General features: G+C 40.6%; 2 protein-coding genes and 1 long non-coding RNA gene across 4 annotated transcripts; 1 reads left to right on the top strand and 2 right to left on the bottom strand.

The window, feature by feature from the left end:
• Window positions 1–1581: 1581 nt before the first annotated feature.
• Window positions 1582–4135, bottom strand: LOC114801904 (uncharacterized). The gene is made up of 2 exons (XR_003751643.1): window positions 3582–4135; window positions 1582–3231 (listed from the first exon to the last, which is right to left on the bottom strand). It is a non-coding gene; the product is annotated as an uncharacterized LOC114801904 (long non-coding RNA).
• Window positions 3648–13502, top strand: fxr1 (FMR1 autosomal homolog 1). 2 transcript variants are annotated; one of them, XM_029000394.1, is made up of 17 exons: window positions 3648–3924; window positions 5291–5343; window positions 5437–5530; window positions 6207–6278; window positions 6363–6511; window positions 6616–6709; window positions 8815–8931; window positions 9192–9362; window positions 9447–9525; window positions 9605–9714; window positions 9798–9884; window positions 9970–10216; window positions 10323–10523; window positions 10634–10834; window positions 11007–11084; window positions 12043–12125; window positions 12457–13502. In XM_029000394.1, the coding sequence occupies exons 1-17, from the start codon at window positions 3874–3876 to the stop codon at window positions 12625–12627; spliced, it is 2058 nt and encodes a 685-aa protein (XP_028856227.1). In that variant the 5' UTR covers window positions 3648–3873; the 3' UTR covers window positions 12628–13502. The 2 variants fall into 2 exon arrangements, with proteins under 2 accessions (XP_028856227.1, XP_028856228.1); XM_029000395.1 differs by lacking the exon at window positions 11007–11084.
• Window positions 13231–15718, bottom strand: dnajc19 (DnaJ (Hsp40) homolog, subfamily C, member 19). The gene is made up of 6 exons (XM_029000396.1): window positions 15578–15718; window positions 15079–15130; window positions 14914–14987; window positions 13941–14020; window positions 13792–13862; window positions 13231–13657 (listed from the first exon to the last, which is right to left on the bottom strand). The coding sequence occupies exons 1-6, from the start codon at window positions 15578–15580 to the stop codon at window positions 13587–13589; spliced, it is 351 nt and encodes a 116-aa protein (XP_028856229.1). The 5' UTR covers window positions 15581–15718; the 3' UTR covers window positions 13231–13586.
• Window positions 15719–21071: the final 5353 nt, after the last annotated feature.

Raw genomic sequence — 21071 nt, 5'->3', positions numbered from 1 at the left:
AGGCCTAGCCTTGGTGCGCACATTTCCTAAGATGAAAGCCTAATGAAAGTTGGCTTAACTCTGGAAACAGCCACGCTGTATATCTGATTACCAGGCCAGTCATTTTTTTTACTTAAATAAGGGAGAAATTGGATAAGTTGAATGAAATTTCCCTGTCACATTGGAATGATGGTACCATGGGAGATTATGTATTTCATAATCATTCATCACTAACCACTAGTGTTCGGGCTTTGCATAATGGAATTCGTAAACTGGTTTAAGTCTGAAAGTGAGGCTGGACTATCAGCCAGGCCACAAATGCTTATATGGTAATGGCTCCTGAGCTTGGTAAAACATTTTCACCGGCCCATTTCTGTTGTTATTTATTTCATTCCTTCTAGGAGAAGGCTGCCATGTGCAGATGTACTCAAGTCACTGCAAAGGAGACACATTTTTCTCTTGATGTGATGACATTTGTCATAGTTTGGCAAGGTTTGCTGTATTTGGTAGACATTGGTGTACATGACACATCAGTTTAATAATAAACGATAAATGATAAAATTTTTGTCTAAGCCAGTGGTTTGCAGGGGGTCTGTACAATTTTACCAGAAATATTTTTAAACATTACATTTGTATAATCCCAATATTACACCCAATAGGATAATCCAAATAATAAGAAGGACAAAAACCTACAACTGCTGTTTATTTTTTGCAAATAAAAAATTGTAATTTATCACTATTCTTTGAATGCATGTATGGGGGAAGGAACAGGGGTTATATTGGGGCAGTGGTGGCCTAGTGGTTAAGGAAGCGGCCCTATAATCAGAAGGTTGCTGGTTCGAATCCCGATCCGCCAAGGTGCCACTGAGGTGCCACTGAGCAAAGCACCGTCCCCACACACTGCTCCCCGGGCGCCTGTCATGGCTGCCCACTGCTCACTCAGGGTGATGAGTTAAACGCAGAGGACAAATTTTATTGTGTACACCGTGTGTATCACATGTGACAATCAATTCACGTCTTGGACTCAGGCAGAGGGGGCTTCAGGGAAAAACGTTTGGGAACAACTGGTCTAAGGCTCTTGTCATGACAATGGTTGATTAATCATTTGATTTTATATGTGATTATGGCAAACATATGGCATGTTTTCTACCTCGTATGGAGGGATCTGTAACAGGTTATTTAGGTTTGAATCTCAGTAATCACAATGTTGGCCCAGCTGTAATATTTTGAGTAAAATAATTTCTTATTATTTTTAAAGCAGTCTATTGTGAACTAATGAAAATGCATGTTGGCTTCATGTATCAACCACAAGATGTCACTGTAGAATTTTTCAAAATATTGTGGAACGGTTACAATATGTAAATTAGAATTAGTGCTTCAATAAGCACTACCATTATTGGTCACAACATTAAACGTATCACAGTTGCTATGTCTATGTGGCATAAGTCACTGAATATCCTGTCACTTTTTCCAGCATATGAAAAAAATAGTTTCTTATTTAGTGTCAATAATTATTATTATTATGAGTGTATTTTTAAGTATTAAACTGCTAGAACACTGCATAGTTGCATGGATTTTTTTTTATTTATTAGTCAAGTAAAGTCATTTTTGTAGACATTTTATTCAGCATATGTTTGAGAAAAGCAATGGTAGTTGCAGAGAAATTGCACAGCACCTCCCTGCATTGCACCTCCTTTATTAATGATGGCAGATCATACTGAGAAATGCCAGAAGATCATACTGATACTGCTGTCGTAAAACATGGATAAATTGATTGTACAACATGGTGGCATCAGTGCACATGTGAAAGCCTCATCAGTTCAGACATTAGCATGAGAATGGGTCGCCACTTGCTTTTTGACTGACAGCTTTTCTGACTGACCGCTATTTATGCAAACTTTACATTAACAAAAAATACATAAATGTAAATAAAAAAAGCAATGGTTTCCAAATATCATTAACTACTATTTAATTCAGAGTTAAATAGTGAAAACATTAAAATATTACAAAGTGGAAACATCTGGATGAACTGACAACATGTCAGTAGCATGACTCGGTCTGGGCCAGGGTCAGTAACATGACTGAGGTTAAAAAAGGCAGTGAAAACATTTGGTGCATCATAAAAATCATGCAACCAGGAAGTCCCAGGATATTAGGACAACACTCCTCTCCAAAAACAGAACTTCTGTTCATGTTTTTTAGATTGCTTACCCTGTTGAACAGTACCTCTGATTGTCTGTACAAGTGCTTGCCACCTAGGCTGTGTTTGTGGATGACATCAGAGCTAGTTTAATGCACCAATTATTACAATTAATAAACAGCAACTATATAGAAGGAAATTTACATATTTGTGCAAGCATAAACCCAAATGTTCCTGCTATCTAGCTCCCATGCAATGATCATTTATAAGGGTCGTAGTACCCAGCAATGGGAAAAATACTCAACATCTCTCTCATGTTTTAGCTACATGTTCCAACTGCAAAGTGTGAAGCACTTGACGTGACTTACGTTTAAATTGGTGATTAATAGGTGGGCATATTGGGCCATATGGAAGCACATGTCTCATTCACAGCATGTATTAAGCCATGACGTAATAAAAGTGACCTTTATACATATTTTATACAAGACAAACAGATGACTCAAAGAAAGGATGACTGAAGTGGAAGCACTGGGGTGCCAGTTCATGTCTCTTTGTACACCAGCAAAAGTGGATGAGTTCCAAATAGTGGCGCTAAAGAAACTGGACAATGATGACTTCGCGTAGGTCACACCATTCTTAAGCGTTAAGTGTCCTCTGCTGTCCAGTTCAACCACAGATTCACAAGCTTCAAGAACGCAAGGTTCTTCCTGGCAATGGAAAAGGGGACATTCACCATACAGCCATGTCCCTCTCCATCTTCTCTTTATGCACACAGTTGAATTGAGAGATGGGCAGATCTGTTCAGTGCTGGGGATGAACTGTGCGTTATCACCACTCGTTTTTGATTTTTCATGGACAAGATGTCAACGTACCAAAGATGGAAGGATGGGCAGATTGGGATCTGGAGGCATTATATTTGCTGATAATGACGTTCTCTGCACTCCATCTGACCTTGACTTCTGCCTGAGTCTGCCTGAAAGTACAAGTAAGTAGAAGAATCTTCTGCAGGTGCAAAGGTCTCCTATGTACCGGACAAGGTGGCAGTCGAGGTGGAGTGGGCTACAGAGGCTACCACGTTCTTCTACTCATGACAGTTCCCTCAGGATTTCACCCTGGACATGCAGACAGACACTGGACTTAAAACAACTCATTACCTGTGGTTTAGTTTAGAAACCAATCATATCATTTCAATAAAAAAAAAAGCACAATATTGATCTTCCCCCTCATCGTCTCACCAACTCAGCAATGAAAACGAAATGAATATTGAATCCCATTTTCACGTGATTAGCTTGTACCAGACCTTCAAAAACGCAACCAGTGAGTTTAAGTTTCGTTTATGCATAATAGTTCGGCTCGGTTTCGATTTCTACTCGGCGAGGAATGTGGTGGTCCCCCTTCCAAATCTCGAACCAAAAAAAGCGACCGAGCACGCTGGGCAAATGCGGGACCCTTTCATTCTCACCAGTCGCCGCTGGTCGCAGTGTCCCTGACAAAAGTGTCCCCCGAAACAGGAACAGCTACATGTCCCCGGCCGCCTCAAATACGTCACGTATCCGTTAAAAATAAAAAGAAGAAGAAGCGCGGCTAATGGCTGCCGAACTAGCGTCTCTTTTTGCTGAAAGAGTTCCCGAGTTTATTCGCGTCCAGGCGGAGCGCGTCCTTGCGCCGCTGGGTCTAGTCCCTCGCCGCTGCCCCTTGCTGGGAAACCTAGTACGCTTCTAGAACCTCCACCCACAGCGCTTTGCGCGTCCAATATGGAGGATCTGACGGTAGAGGTCCGAGGCTCCAACGGAGCCTATTACAAGGTAAATGGCGCCGTTCGGCGCCCCTTTCTGCACCGAACGAACCGCGGAGGCTCGAGTTAAGTCGACCGAGGTGCCGAGAGTGGCTCGGCGGCGTCGGCTACAGCGAGGCGAGCCGAGCCGCGGTTGTTTCCGTAGTTAGCAACTCTGGCTAACCGGCTAACGCCTCGGTCCAGATTAGCTGGCCGACTGTAGCATTTCGCCAGGCAGGAGCGCCGCTGGCTTCTTCTGAAGCGACTTTTGGGCAACTCGAGCTCCTTCCCACCGGCGACCCGTGAGCCGTTCGTGCGGAACGAGCCGCGCTCGGTCGCGGGTATACGCGGTGTCCCTTTCAGCACCATCCGTCGCCTGTGACCGGACGACCGTCGACGGGTCCGGTCACGTTGAAAGGAAACCGCGAGCTAACGTCGGGCAGGAGGCATGGGTCTTCCAAACCAACTTCGGACGTTCGGACGAAGCGCTACAGCTAATCCGGACGTGTGCGTAGTTTGAAAGGCATCACGGCACCAATTGCTGGCAAACGCAGGCGTCTCTGAAGGTGTTTGGTGTGGAACCATTTTTGGTCTCGTTTCCCACTGTGAATGTAGCTGGGTTTCTAGTGTCACACTGCTCTTGGGGAAAAGTATGTGATTGACCCCCCCGGGCTGGAAATGCAGGTGTTTTGGAGATTTCTTTTTTTTTTTTTTTTGGTCTTTATGAGGGGTGGACGCTCCAGATGTCAGGTTTGCAGTTTAGAACACTGCAGTTGAACGTGGCAGTTCATGGTGTTTGGAGCGGGGAACTCGGCTCCGGGCCATTGCGTTCACTGGATGTGAGCCGCTTGGATAATTGATCAGGAACTCTGTTTTAATAAAAGAAGGGCCTGTATTAAAACGAGTCGAGCCCAGTATCGCAGGGGGCTGTCCACGCGCGCCCCCTTTCCCGAACTTCATCTGTTGAAAGCTATTCTGCTGTCATCCTATCATCCTGCAGCTATTTCACGAATGCTCCCCTGGCCTGGCCGTATCTAGCCGCCTGTCAGCTGTTCACTTCCAGTCTGAAACTGTCACCTAGTCGAGCTGATATTTTAGACCGGGGTCTATTTTCGAGCCGCGGCCCGTAAGACGCCGAGGACCATGGCTGTGACGCTCGTTGCTGAAATGAGCCGATGCAAATGATGGTTGCATAATTTTGAAGCCCAAGGCAAAATGTTACGTTGGAACATAAGCATATTGCTTAGTTAAAACGTAGTGTGCGCGCATACATTTCCACAATGATTCTGATGATTAAAAACTCTCGTTATGGTTATGCAATATCAAGGCGCTGACCCACAAGAACGGCTTTCACTTTGGACTCTCCGAAACTAAGAAATTCGTATTATTTCTTCCAGGGCTTTGTTAGAGATGTTCACGATGACTCAGTCACCGTCTCCTTTGAAAACAAGTAAGTGTCATTATGATTGAATGTGACCCGCACTGGGGAATGCTGTAAACATATTTTTGCTCTTACCACCATTTTTCTTTTCCCTTTAAAAAGTTGGCAACCTGAGAGACAAGTTCCTTTCAGTGATGTTCGGTTGCCACCTGCCTCCAATGGAAAGAAGGACATTGGTGAAGGTGAAGAAGTGGAGGTAAGCGGCTCACATAATGCTTTGCGTTCTACGTTTTCGTTTGATGTGTGAAGCAAGCCTGGATTGTGACAATTCGGGTTTTGACAGAGGGCTGCACCACATGCTTTGCAAATCATCACATGCACACACATGCCATAGTCACATAAGGATGCAATAAAAGAATGACTTCAATTTTATTTCAAATAACTTATAACTCTTGTTTTATCTGTATTCTGTTCGACCTGATCCTCCTTTTTCTTTTCTTTTTTTACTAATCTCAAATCTATAGACTGACACATCCTGCCATTATGTATTTCATAATATGCATACAGTTTGCTTTTTTTTATGACCAAGTATGTCTTAGTTATAAAATAAAATATTATCCCTTTACATTTTACAAAGCAACTTTAGTTTTGTAGCGACAAATATGTAACACATGTAAAGAGTCTTTTTGCCATTTTGTTGCATAAATCGCTTGTTTTTATTGCAAATTTTTTTTATTGGTCATTTCAGTTGTGTGTAGGTCTTGCTTGCTACTAAACATGGTTTTTACTATGCCTCATTACCGAATACTTTCTTACACATTTCTGGCAATGAAAATAAGTGGGCCTATGGGGGAAGGTTGTATGTATGTATGTATGTATATATGTATGTAAATCAGGTTATTTATAAACATATAATCTTTTTTTCTTAATAGATCTACTCCAGAGCAAATGAGCAGGAGCCTTGTGGATGGTGGCTAGCTAAAGTACGAATGATGAAAGGAGATGTGAGTATTGGATATTGTCTTGTTCTGCTTTACTTTTGTAGTTTTTTTTTTTTTCTAAGAGTGTATGCTTTTTTTACTTTCCAGTTCTACGTGATTGAGTATGCTGCTTGTGATGCCACGTACAATGAAATTGTAACTTTTGAACGTCTTCGTCCTGTCAACCTGAACAAAGCTGTGACAAAGGACACTTTCTTCAAGTGTACAGTTAATGTTCCCGATGATTTAAAAGCAGCGTACGTGAATACTTCTTACTTGAGACATAAGTAATATGTCTTCAATTGTCATTAGCTGTACTCAGTCTTTATTCATACTAACGCGAGACACGTTTATTTTATAGGTGCGAAAGTGAAAATGCACACAAGGAATTCAAAAAAGCAGTTGGAGCCAGTCGGATAGTTTACAGTCCAGAAACAACTCAGTTGGTCATTCTGGTAAAAGTTTTATATATATTTCAATTTTATTGATTTACATACAGTATTTAACAAAGGTGAGTACACCCCTTACATTTTTAATATTTTATGTTTCCTTTGGACAACACTGAAGATATTATACTTTGAGACCATGAAAAGTAGTGTATAGCTTATGAAAATTTACAGTTCCCTGAAAATAATTAAATACACAGCCATTAATGTCGCTGGCAACAAATGTGAGTACACTGAAGATTTGAAAAAAATTATTGTTGTACTTAAAGATGGCCAAGGCTATAAGGAAAATTCCTGAAACTGAGCTGCAGCATGGTGGCCATGTTTATACAGCAGTTTAACAAGAGAGGTTCCACTCAGAACAGGCTTGAAGTAGTTGAGAGTACATGCTAAGCATCATATCCAGAGGTTGTCCTTTGAAAATAAATGTATGAGTGCTGCAGAGGTTGAAGGGGTGGGAGGTCAGCCTGTCAGAGCTCCCTATGCCATACAATGCATCAAATTGGTCTGCATGGATTTCTGGAACCTTTCTGGAACCATGGCCTGTGGTCTGATGATTCTAACTTAGTTGGTTCAGATGGTGTCAAGTGTGTTTGGTGGCAACCAGGTGAGGAGAACAGACACATATGTCTTGCCTACAGTCACCACCAATGGTTAAGGGCTGCATGAGGGCTGAACATGGTGGTAGCAGTCTAGTAGGTAAAACACTTGCCAGAAAGTTCAAACCCCACTTACTACCAATGTGTCCCTGAGCAAGACACTTAACCCTGAGCTGCTCCAGGCTTACTGTCCCTGTAACCACTGATTGTAAGTCGCTCTAGAAAAGGGTGTCCGATAAATGTAAATGTAAACATGCACAGGGCAGTATTCCAACATGATAATGGCCCTAAACACAACTCGAAGATGACTTGCTAAAAAAATCTGAAGGTAAGGGTGCTGGACTGGCCAAGCCTGTCTCCAGACCGAAACCCTATTCACTTTCACTATTGATCATCTGTGAGGCAACCTCAAATGTAAGGTGGAGGGGAGAGCAGGGTATAGATGTTTTTGGTGGCCTGTCTTGATTTTAGTTTTGGTCTAGTCTTTGTGTTAATAAGTAATTTTAGTTTTTATTAGTTTTAGTCACATCCATACTCGTTTTTCAGTGGATTGAAAGTCTGAGCATGTTGGTCTTGTTTTCATTTTTAGTGATGCAATTCTTTTTGACCCAGTCAGTGTAGTACAAATACCTAGTACAAAATAATTATTTCTTTGTCAAATTTTACAATTAAAATAGCTTATCTTATTGTTATATTGTTGTTACCTTATGAGACTCAAGGATACTCTACATCCATTCCAGTGGCCGAATTTCTCCCTGTTTTTCAACCACACATTCTGTTTTTTTTTTTTTTTTTTTTTTAAACTTCATTTAAAGAAAATGAAACAAAGGTTGCTTCCTCTTTTTTTCCCATCAATCTGATAACTCACCACCATATATCTATGACCCACCACACGCATTCTGAAATCTAAATAATGCACGATCAGGAATTGAGGAAATGAAATTTCCTGTGCAACTGAATTAGAGACACAGGAAAAAGAACTACTGCATAATAATAACATGATTAAACGAAAGGAAATAATGTCTGGTCTTGTTTTTGCCAATGAAAATAATAATTTTAGTATAGTTTTTATTTTGCAAACAGCACTTAGTGTATTCTTAATTTGTCTAAAATATTACATTATATTTCTTCAGTATAATCATTGTCACATAACCAGCATTACGAGATATTCTGTCAATAATTTTGTTGACAAAAACAACACTAGTGCAAGGTCTCTAACATCCACCAGCTCTGTGATGTACTCATGAAGAAGTGGAAGAAGATTCCAGTGCCAAGCCCTATGAAGCTCTAGTGAACATTTAATGCCTGTGTGTTTAGTTTTGAGGGGAAAGCAAATTTACACTGTCATACAAGATGTACACTAACTACTTTGTCAAATCTTCAGTGTTGTCCCAAGGAAAGGTATAATAAAATAATTACAAAAATGTAAGGTGTACTCACTTTTGTGAGATACTATATTTAAATATTTTTTCTAAATATTGTACTTCTGATTTATTTATTTGTTATATCTTCCAGTCAATGAATGAAGCCACAGTCAAGCGAGTGAGTCTACTCAGTGACATGCACCTCAGAAGCATTCGCACCAAAATCATGCTAATGTCTAGGAACGAGGAGGCAACAAAACATCTGGAGGTTGGTCTTGGTTTGTTCTTACATCATGGTTCTCAGCCATGTTATTGGTTTGGCCTCTGCCAGGACGCTTTTCAGACCAACTCTTGCTTAATTTGGATCAAGTGAACCATAACCACTGTAATTATGCATGGCGTAACACGCATTGGCAGGATGGTGGGACTTTCTGAACTGAGCACCAGTTGCCTAGGCGTTTGTTTTTTAGTAAAACTTTTACATTGCCGTGTATTTGAAGTGTAATTCTGAAGTAATAACACTTCCAGAGTACAAAGCAGCTGGCTTCAGCGTTCCAAGAGGAATTCACGGTCAGAGAGGACCTGATGGGTCTGGCTATTGGAAGCCATGGTAGCAATATTCAGCAGGCCAGAAAAGTCCCTGGAGTCACAGCTGTTGAACTGGATGAGCACAGTGGCGTATTCAGAGTTTATGGAGAGGTATGCAAAATTCTTGGCATAAAATGTATCAATAAAATATCAAATATTTTAATTGGTGTCAATCATATTTCATTGTCTGACTAGAGTGCAGAAGCTGTCCAGAAAGCAAGAAATCTCCTGGAGTTCTTGGAGGATTCTGTTCAGATTCCCAGGAACCTTGTTGGTAGGCCACCATTAATCAAGTGCTTGATTGTTTACACGTGTGGAGGATCCATTACAATTGTTAATGTCTGTTGTTATAGGCAAAGTGATTGGGAAGAATGGAAAAGTCATTCAGGAGATTGTTGATAAATCAGGAGTGGTGAGGGTGCGGATTGAAGGGGACAACGACAACAAACACCCTCGAAAAGAGGTCAGGGCCTGTTTTTATTTTTGCTGTGTTGGATAAAATTTGCCGCATCTACTGTAATCATATCGTTCCTAAATCTCTTCTAGGGAATGGTGCCATTTACATTTGTTGGGACAAAAGAGAACATTGCAAATGTACAGGTCCTGCTGGAATACCACATTTCCTATCTCAACGTAGGCAATGTTATGTCACACACACTTCGGCTTTGAGCAATTAGACCTTTTGAACATTGCTCATACTTTTCTCTGTGCGCTTTAGGAGCTGGAGCAGCTTAGGATGGAGAGACTGCATATTGATGAGCAGCTGCGGCAGATCGGGATGGGTTTCAGGCCCTCATCCAGCCGTCCTGGAGACAAAGACAAAGGTTATGCCACTGATGACAGTGTGTCCAGCACCTCCCTCCACAACAGCCGGTCCTATACTGGCAGGGGCCGTGGCCGAAGAGGTCTTGGTTATACCTCTGGATATGGTACTAACACCTCCTCGGCTAATCACAGCCGAACTGGTACGCATCTGACAGTCTGATTCTAATCTATTGTTTTATGTTACAAACGTTCTTCTGTAGTATTTATATTTTAAACATTTGATGTTATCCATTGCCCTGGAAACAGGCACACACTCTGAGCAGTCCAATACCTCAGAGACGGACACAGAGCGGAAGGATGAGTTGAGTGACTGGTCCCTGGCTGGTGAGGAACAAGAGCGGGGACCCAGGCAACAGAGGGACAGTCGCAGGAGACCCGGGCCTGGCAGAGGACGAGGGGGGCCTGGGGGTAGGGGCCGTGGGGGAGGGAGAGGAGCTCTGAACTCTGGTAACCTTCAATGGTCTCATTCTTAAAAATAAATGGATACTTTGTTCATAAGAAGTTGCAATAATGATAAAAAGTAATGTTCATCAGTTTCTTGGTGTGTTTCCTTGCAGTGCTGAGGGACCCAGATGGGAATCCATACAGCCTGCTGGACAACACAGAGACAGACCAAACAGCAGACACCGATGCCAGTGACTCCCATGTGAACACCAATCGTCGCAGACGCTCTCGTCGCAGGCGTACAGATGAGGATACTACGGTCATTGACGTCATGAGCGAGTCAGACAATACCTCTCTCAGTGAGAACGGCTTGGGTAAGAGATGTCCCAAAGGGAGTGTCTCTGTGCCCAAAGTTCTGTCGAATCTTTACTAGCCGGTTCAGGTTTGACATCAGAACACATCAGGTTAAGGAAAAAAAAAAAAAAAAAAAAAAAAACACCGTCCACCTTCTCCTCCCGGTAGTTGAGATATTCTGCCTTTTTGTAGATGAGTCAGAAGCTAAGTCCCAGCGGCGTAACCGTAGCCGCCGCCGCCGTTTGCGTCCTCCAGAAGAGCGGCAGCCAGGTAACAGGAAGACAGCATGTGGTTCTTAACATGTTTCCGTTGGTTAAGAATTAACAGGTAGCATGATGAGATTTGAACTGACAACCTCATCAAAGGACTGACTGAGTATCATGTTATTGGTTTGCGGTTATTAGTTAGGCGCTTCGCATGTTTGATAACAGTACATTACTTAAATTATAGCTTCTCAAATGGATTGTGTTGGAAAATTGTTAATCACTTACACAATTTGAACTGCTTGTTCCTTGTTTCACCACACCTGAACCCGTGTGTGTTAAAAGCTAGAAAATTGGTTGGCCAAGGGCACTTCATGACAAGTGGTTTTAATCCATTGTGGAGAGTGCTGCCATGTGACTGCAGCTATTCAGTCATGTACATGTTTGCCAAAATGTGTTTTAACAGATTAAGCTTGTACTTATTTGAATTAGTGTTTTTTCCCCTCATCTTTTTCAGCATTTCCTAATTTTGAATGAATTTGAAGCACTCATGCATTCATCTGCTTGAAGAAAGTTAATGTTAACTCATGAGCTTGTGTTTATAACAAATTTAGTTTTAACGTCAGGTTTCTTGAAAGGTGCCATTGTAGGATCAAATTCATGCATAAGGTGATGATATACATAAGTCTTTATGTCTGCAAAAAAACCTCTAATCACATGCTTTCATTTTGTTTGGTATGCTTTTGTGACTGCATCACTTGCATGATCAGTAACTTACTGAGAGAATGGTAAAATACGGCCTAAAACAACTTTTTAAAAATAATATATAAAAGGGAGTTGTAGTCTGATCTAGTCATGATTAATAATAATAATAAAATATTCATAAAAATTTATAATGCCATTTATAATGCCCTTTGTTGAGTAGATTGCTTGATTTCTGTTTTGCAGGAACAAATGTGAGCCTCAGTTTGTTTGAAATGAAGATACCCATATCATGATGTTTTTTTTTTTTTGTATTATTGCAGTTACAGTGGCAGATTACATATCAAGAGCTGAATCGCAGAGCAGACAAAGGAACCCCAGAGACCTGAAAAAGAAGAAGGACTTGGTAAGTTAAAGGCGATTTAGCTTCAACACCACTGAGATGGAGATGAGAGGGCAGTACAAACACACTTGATAATAATATGAACAAGGCTACTTCCCAATGTGGCGCTGTTCTTCATGCCCAATTGCACTGCATGTTGCATGCATTTTTTAATGATTTTTAAACCATGAACGTTTTTCATGATATAGGGTGTATTTTAGCAATGGAAAATAATCCAGAAGACCTCTAGGAAACTGAATTACTTTTAAAAACACTGAGTAAAACAACTAGCAGTATTTCTCTGCATGGTGCAGATGACTGTGCTGTTATTTACTCTGAACTGGCATCCCCGCAGGGCCAAGTGGACTCCATTTCAGAGCATAGCCCTTCAGCGGCCATGAGCAATGGCTCCAGCAACAAAGGGGAGGACTCCAACAAAACACCACAGACTTCCACTGAGAGGGCCGCTAAAGTCAGTTACCAAGGTGAAGCCAACAAACAGGCTGTTGTCAATGGGATCTCTTAATCTTGTGGGTCCGTTTGAAATGCATAAACCATTACATTTTAACAATAGTGCTTGTACAAGCTTGCCAAAGATAGACATATGGACTTCCAGATTTCTCAACTGCACTTTTCAGTTCCTTCACCACGGAACAAAACAAGGGGGGTAGGATGGTGCTGATTAAATGGCATGTTTGGGCCTAGAAATACGGGGAATGGTGGGGAGGGGACAAACTTGAGTCACACCGAAGTATGTCATAAAATACATGATCAGATGTTGTGCCTTTGGAGAGCAGATCTGGTAACGTTGGCTGGCTTTAGAAACCTTTTTGTCTAAAATGATCATGGGGAGTCTAGATATCATAAAATCAGTTGGAGAGTTAGCTGCTTTTTTGTTACATTTTAATATGCAACCACTTCTTCATATGTGGAAAAACTAGGAAATGCAGTCTGGGGAAGAAAAAAGTTTTGCACTGAATTATAATTCTTTCCCTTTAGAAAAATTGTTAGTCTGGAAACTGGTCTGTTAATGTTGTTCATTTTAAATGCTTAAAAGGAAAGCTGAGATACCTGAAAGTTTTGAATTTTGTTCTATGTCCATGGACAAGAAGGCTGTAGCTGACAACAGTGACTGTTTAAAGCAAAAGAGCCTTGGTTTGGTTTATTTATTTTTAAAAAAAATGTACAGTATTTAAAACACAAGCAGTTATCTTCTTTTAACACTAAACTGGCTGAACATATTTGCACGCAACTGTCAATTTGGACTACTGAAAGATCAATTTCCAGATTTTATGTAAACTACGTTCGTTAGTCTTTTTTTTAAATGATAATTCTGTTTGTTGGATGTGCAATATGTTTTGTATGCAAGTAGTTCTTAAATAAAATTTGATCTTCCACTCAGTGTCATTGATTGTTTTTGTGTATGTGTTGTGCATTAATGCTTCGGGCCATCAACTAACCATTCTGGGGGAACATAAAGGAGATCTATTTCTTGCCTTGACCTTCCAGTAAATCTTTTGCCTCATTGATTTTTGCAGCAAGGTATGGTGATCCACCTGCCAAAATAAATTGTGACATTTCCAGTTACTTAAAAACAAAATTCATGGTTACAGATCTACTGATGAGTTAAACGTATTCTGACAAAAGTTCAGATGATCTTTATTGTAATAAACACCATAGCATACATTACCTCTGTCAGGGTGATTTAAAATCATAAGTTTTCTATGTGCCTCTCTGATCTTTGCCTTGTTTGCTGTGGGACTAATGAAAGTCAGAAGGACATTGAATCCCACATGAAATTAGAGACATGATGGAAAGATGATATGCAGTCAATCTTACCTTATTCCTAACACAAGGGAGGCTTCCCTCTTGGTCATTTTTGTATCAAACCCCCCTCTGTAGTACCCGCTTCCAAAAGCCTGTAACCAAGAAATTAAATAACATTTTTGAAATTTGTCTATTAATCATGACATTTATTGCCAAAGGAGTAAACAGTACATAAAAGCAAGGGGCAACAAGGATGTCAAAGCACATCAAATTTATAATCATGACAATTCAGTTGATTCAATTCCAATTAAAATGGATGAAACATATATATTTTACATTCATTTTAAAGCATTGGACTTATTACATGTCAAGAGTTCACCCCAAAACAATCACAAAGCACATGCTCCAATGCCAACGCAGCACAACCAAAAGGGATGACACCGCTAACTAACTACTGCTCTGTCACCTATGCAATAATCTCACTCTGCCCTCATTCTCTATCCTATCCTCAAGGCTCCCTTTTTCCCCTCAATAAATTTAACAAGAGTTTCTGCTTGTGTGCAAAAAGTCAAAGTGTGGGGTGTGTCATCTGTAGCCCACTGAGACCTACGGTTTGTGAATAACCACCACCAACCTTGCAGTCAGCCAGGGACCAAAAGAACACATCCAAGGACACACCCTCCCCCCATTGAAATCACCGTTTTCTTTTTTACCTGTGGCATGAGACACTAATGCCCAAAAATAAGCTGCCAAGGCCTTCTCCATAGTCAGAATGTTTTTCCCTAACTGACCTGCTTCATAACACTCTTCTGAGCATCAAGATTCAAGATGGTTCCCTGCTCGAAAATGCACTAGAATATAAATCCCACCCTTCCTCTCCCAGGGAAGATTATGTATAAAAATAATGCAGCAATGGTTCAAATCACACAGGATCCTCCACCCTGACTGAAACATAGATCTACATGCAGAAAAAAAAAAGCGTTCCTAGAACCAACAGATATCTAACTAAAACTATTTATCTATGCTCATAGTTGACTCAACTTACAGCTTTTGGCAAGCTCTGAAGAGCTTGCTTCACTTGCGGCTCCATGTGTTTTGCAGCTTGCATGGCATAGCGACCTGAACATATAGAAGATGCAGAAATATCGTTTTTGCAACACAGGGTGGTGGTTTAAGTGTTGTGTGTGCGTCCTCATATTTTCATGCCGACCTGCAAATCCTGCAGCAGCCAACGTGAGTCCCACAGCCACCAAGGTGCTGGCCTGGAAAAAATGAAGAAGAAAATATTCTTACAATCTTACAATGGGTGTGCTTCATCTAACTAAAACCAATCACTGCACTTACAAAGGGTCAGATGTGAACTATGTAATTATAGCAATCATTCGTTCTTATGGATTATGAAAATGGATAAGGACTCCAGGAACACCGAGTTTCCACAGTTTTCCAGGTCACTTTTGGACATTTCAGGCCACGCATGACAGTCCCTAGTCTTTTATGTCGGCATTAAAACGGCTACCACGGGTTTATTAAGATAAAGCGGCTTTGACCGCCACATCCAGAAAAAGAAAATCGCGATGGAAAATAATAACAATAACGTTTAGCATCTGAAACGTGTCGGTGTCGCCGCTAGCGAGCAGGCTGCATAAGTCCACCCGAGAAAGAAAGGTCTCTTTAAATACATTTTTAAAAATCTGGTGTGAATATATTACCATGTTGTTTACAAAGCTAAAGCTCCTCAGGTCCCTGCGAGTCGTGACATGACTTAACGAGCTTCTCCTGCACTGACCAAAGTCACCGCCAGCTTCATGTTTTCAAGCGACTCGAACTTTGTGCCTTGCGGTTGCCGTAAAGTCGTCGGTACTGTCGTACCCTGCCGTACAAACGCCGATAATGGCGTAAATACATCTCACGTGCACAGAAAATAAGGAAGAGTCACAGTTGGGCATGTGATACGATACACTGCCTTAACATTTTTTAAATTATATGTTATTCTTTTGATTTCTAGCAACACAATGATAATGTGTGAGGTGGTAGTAGCCTAGTGGGTAACACTATGAACCAGAAGACCCAGGTTGAAATCCCACTTACTACCATTGTGTCAAGTGTCTGAGCAAGACACTTAACCCCACGTGTCTCTAGGGGGGGGACTGTCCCTGTAACTACTGATTGTAAGTTGCTCTGGATAAGGGCATCTGATAAATGCTGTAAATGTAAATGATGAGATTGCTTACAAGAGTTCATGTAATCTGGTGCTACATGTATCATTTAAACAAGGGGCAGGTAAAATATCTGTCCATTTACACATCAGTGGTTTATACCTCAAAGCAGTAACTCCACCTGTGTCAGGTGTATCGGGGCAGTGGTGGCCTAGCAGTTAAGGAAGCGGCCCCTGCAATCAGAAGGTTGCCGTTGTGAATTCCGATCCGCCAAGCAGCCACTGAGCAAAGCACCGTCCCCACACACTGCTCCCCGGGCGCCTGTCATGGCTGCCCGCTGCTCACCAAGGGTGAACGCATTTTGTTGTGTCACCGGTTGCTGCAGCGTTTCACAATGACAATTACTTCACTTTCATCATCCTTATCTTGTATTTTCATTATTATTAGTAGTTATAAGTTGCATATTTTCTGATTATAGCATATGGGCCCATTATACTATCTACAACAAAGCCCAATTTGCATGAGTGTGAAACAACACTTTATCTCACAAAAGTGAGTAAACCCCTCACTTTTTTTGTAAATATTTTATCTTTCCTTGGAACAACACTGAAGATATGACACTATGTAGTCAGTATACAGTTTGTTTAAGCGTCAATTTGCACATCCATTAATGTCTGAACCGCTGAAAACAAAAGTTAGTACACCCCTAAGAGAAATTGCCCAAATTATGCGCATGGTGTCAATATATTTCCCAGCACTACTTTAAGTCTTTTGGGCATGGAGTTTACTAGAGCTTCACAGGTTGGCACTGGAATCCTCTTCCACTCCTCCAAGCAGGTGATGAGCACTTGAGGGTACATCACAGATGATCAGTAGGGTATATACACACACACAGAAACATACACACACAACCCATCCTAATGTAAGTCTCACCCAACATTTACATTTTATATAAACAAGATACATGTGGTACATCTATAAAGGTTTTATGTTTATTGCATTTATTAAAATGATGCTAATTTCCAGAGTGCCTGACATTCCTCAAAGCTGCATGGGCTGTTTTTCTTTCATGCCTTTATTTGGGGAATGACTAAAATTGTGGATTAGTTAGATGACTTCTAGGTTACTACAACCCATAGCACGTTGAGAAACATGTCACATACAACAGCAATGTTATCGCAGTTATCATAAGTATGAAAAACAGCATGAGGCCGAAGCCTCAGTCTGGATGCTGATTGTCTCTTGGACAGTAGTTGGGAACTTTTTTTTGGGGGGACATCTGTTGTGCAAAATTTCAAACAGAAAGAAGCACAAGGCTGCACCCACTGGGAATATATAACACCACGCCAACACAATGCACTGATGAAGGTCCTAATTATTGCCCCTCTCATTTGCATAATTACAAGGTTGTTTCAAAAGAAAGGGGGGCAGCACAAAAATGGTGAATGGTAGTGGACCTCTAGCCATCAGTGGAAGTCAGGTTTAATGATTAATCTGTCCTATACAAGCCAGGCAGGCTGGTGGGAGCCTCAATAGGATTTTATTTAAAAGCCAACTGTGTGCAAAAATCAGAGTTTTGCCCCTAAATCACATGGAATTACAGTGCTGGGTGCATGTGGTGTGCCTGCACACAAAAAGCCCAGAGGAAGCAGCTATTTCTGTTGGTTTTATTAAACCAACCAAGCAATTTAATTCTTTTGTTCGCGAGAGTTCTACTTCATTGATTAACAAAAGCAGGGATATAATTTTTTCAGCCTTTTTGAAAAGCCTGAAATGTCAAGCCTTTTAAAGCAGATTATTCTGCCTCTGTGTGGTGAATGCAGCCAGAGTAACCTTTTGTCTACAATTAAATATTCCAGCATAAATATAAAAGAAAATCAGAGATGGGGAAGATTGACTCACGAGAGATTGGAGAGGTAGATCCTCACAGTGATAGTGCAAACAGCTTGCTTCTAATTAAATATGCCACAGAGTCTCAAAGCATTTCGCTTTCAGTCGCAGAGAGGGGAAGCTGCCTAAGAATGTGAGGAAGAAATATATCACATCATCTCTCTGTCCACAGCCTTCCTCTGGGCATCTGAAAAAGGTATTTTGTTTTGGTAATTATTTGTTTTTTAATACCTAAAGGGTATACCTTCTGGGATCTGCATGAATAGAGGAATACAATAAAAGTTTTGAGGTTGTTTATGGTGCGGGCTTAGATAATTAAGCATGACAATGCAACACTTGAGGGACTGGAGACGTTTATTTGACATGAACTGGGTACTGGGTGCAGGCTGTCTGTTCGGGGGTCTGTGGAGATTTTCTTGGAGGGGTCTGTAGAGAGGGTTTTTTTTCACTCTTCACTCTTGCTCTTTGACACTCTCTCTCACTTTTAAGGTGGTATTGAAGGATCTTTATATAAGCATTTGCATGCATTTACATGTGCGGCTTGTCAATAAATTATATGCGCTTGTGTGATAATGCAGTGTGATTGCTGGCTTGTGGAGGATGCACATGCATTTTATTTTATAATAGCTTTCTGAGAGAACTGAGAAGGACATGCTGTTAGAATGGAACATTAGGAGGTTTCCTGGAATAAAAGGCAAATGGATGTCTGTGCATTTAAAAGAAGAGGAAATTTTGGTATGATTGTTCACTTCTGTGACCATTTTGAATTAAAAATTAATAGTTGTGGCTCAATGAAAGGTTCTCTGCTTAGTATAGCAGAGTGCTGTTTATTTTATTCATGGCTTTAGACTGGTTAAGTTTAACTTTCCCTGACCTTCACTAACTTCCCAGTGTTTATGATCAAGAACATTTTCATTTAGTGTCTCGTGCTGCATGCACACTGTATATGTTTAATAATATGTTTCAATTATTCCCTGGCACGTCTGAGCTTTGGAAGATTTCTATTTTATAGCACCTATTAAACTCATAGTTAATCATAGTTACAGTGATGAATAGTCTACACTAATCTGTACTAAACTGTAATAATACTATTCACTATTTACAATTTTCATTCAGCAGTCACATAAGATTGGCTTAATGTAAATAATAAAATGAAGTTTTAATATTTTTAAATGCTGTAAAAAAAGTTCTGTGTAGATAGAAAAATATTTTAGCAGCATGAGTTTGCCAGACAAATTTGTCACAGTGTTAATGCGGTCAAAAATGTCATAATGCAAAATGATAATGCCACATGCACCAAATTTGTATTTGGGGATGTAAAGGGTTTAGAGTGTGGCGGTTCTAACAGGTAAGCAGGACCGCTCCCCCTGTTTGCACAGCGGGGGTGATGAGACGATAGCGAAGGACACTCCTCACAGCCCCACTCTGCGTACAAATCTGGCATTATGCTGAATTTTAGTTTGGGAATATAAAACTGCAAGGTTGGCAAAAAGGAAACAAGACTTATTTAATTCACATCCACATCCAGATTTAACCAGTGCTGCATAAGGCAATCCAGTAATCCTTTTATCAAATACTTAGATGAAGTGGTATTATTGGAAGAGGAGAGAAATATATTTTAGGTTGCTCTATCACTAGTTTATTCATTTATTATTTATTTCCAAATTGCACACTGTCCGTTTTTATCTCTAAGGGAAATAATTACTTCTGGTTCAGCATAGGACTGTCTGATAAATGGGGGCCATAAATGTAGCATTAATCAAATGCAGATTCACCCCCCTTTACAGCACAGCGGTACACAGGCCATGTTCAATAATAACGTTCATCCTGTTTTACAAAAAATGAACAATATTCATAATGAGTTCATCTGGTGATGACATGTTTCATTCATGTGGATGGAAATTACACAGTTTTTGAGGTAATAGAGTTTCTTTTTCCTTCCCTGTTCTTTACATACCAGTTTAAATGCTCAATAATCTCCTGCTGGCCAGAATTTAAACCAGCGTTTTATCCCAGTACACCACCATATTGTATTACATAAAATGTGCAATTGAACACTCTCATAAAGTAGACTAACCATTTATAGGTGAGAGAATGTCATGTCAGTCACAGCATTAAAAAAAATGTATGTCGCACTGGGTTATGTCTAATTAAAATGTGAAAAAATATTATTTTGTACATACATGTTTTCATAAGGCACAAAAAAGTTTTATTTAAAAGATGGGTTAATAAAAGTTTAGTGCTTAAATAGACAGACATCTTCTTACATATATCAGCTCTCAGACATTAAAACATACAAATTCTAATCATTCGCAAAAACTTTTATTGCTGTGGCTGTTCTGATTGAACGTAACGTCCAGATCCTTTCCAGGGCCATTATGTCTGACTATCCATTCACTCTAAATGTGCACAATAGTCAGCATGGAAATGACTGTGATTATAGACATCACATTTACCACATCTGCTCTCTTCTGCGCTGGCTCTAGTGTTCCCTCTCAGGTGGCACACTGAGCCATTCACGAGTTTCAAGACTCTTGGCACATAGGGACCCACTGTCACTTTTCGTAAGCTGCAATGCCTTTTGAGGAGAGTGGCACTCGTCGAAATATAATTGATGTCGACTTAGTGAGTCAGTGCATGTATGATATGCCCTAGATATCAGTTATGGTTCTGTACCTTGTTAAAGGGAATAACCTATCGAAAGGGTCCAGAACTGTTTTGGCGGTGCCCACTGGACGTGATGGTCTCAGCCAGTAGTCAGGGTCTCATTTTCAGGGTTAGATCTGAGCATGCAGGGCCAGAACAATGTAGCTGAGCTCCAGCCATTAGTTTCCTACTCGTTTTTGTGTGTCTGCAGCAAGCCTGTAATTATCCACAGCTGAAAAACAAGAGCGGTGCTGAAATGCCCATTGGGCCATAGAATCGGAATTACAGCCCATGTCTCCTCCCCCACCCTTTTTTTGTATGTGGGAGAATATGTGTTTAGTTTCATTTAAAACTGTTTGGTTGAGATTGGGGGCAGTGGAGGTCTTGTCTGTACTCAGGCCAGCTTCGAGAGAAAAAAGCTGGCCTGAGTAAATATATAAATATATATATATATATATATATATATAGCCTCCTGTCTCAATGGTGATGGAGAATTGATCAGGATGGAATC

Source organism: Denticeps clupeoides, chromosome 13 (genome assembly GCF_900700375.1).
Source record: "Denticeps clupeoides chromosome 13, fDenClu1.1, whole genome shotgun sequence".
Taxonomy (NCBI): domain Eukaryota; kingdom Metazoa; phylum Chordata; class Actinopteri; order Clupeiformes; family Denticipitidae; genus Denticeps; species Denticeps clupeoides.
This window is presented reverse-complemented; position numbering and strand designations above follow the sequence as displayed.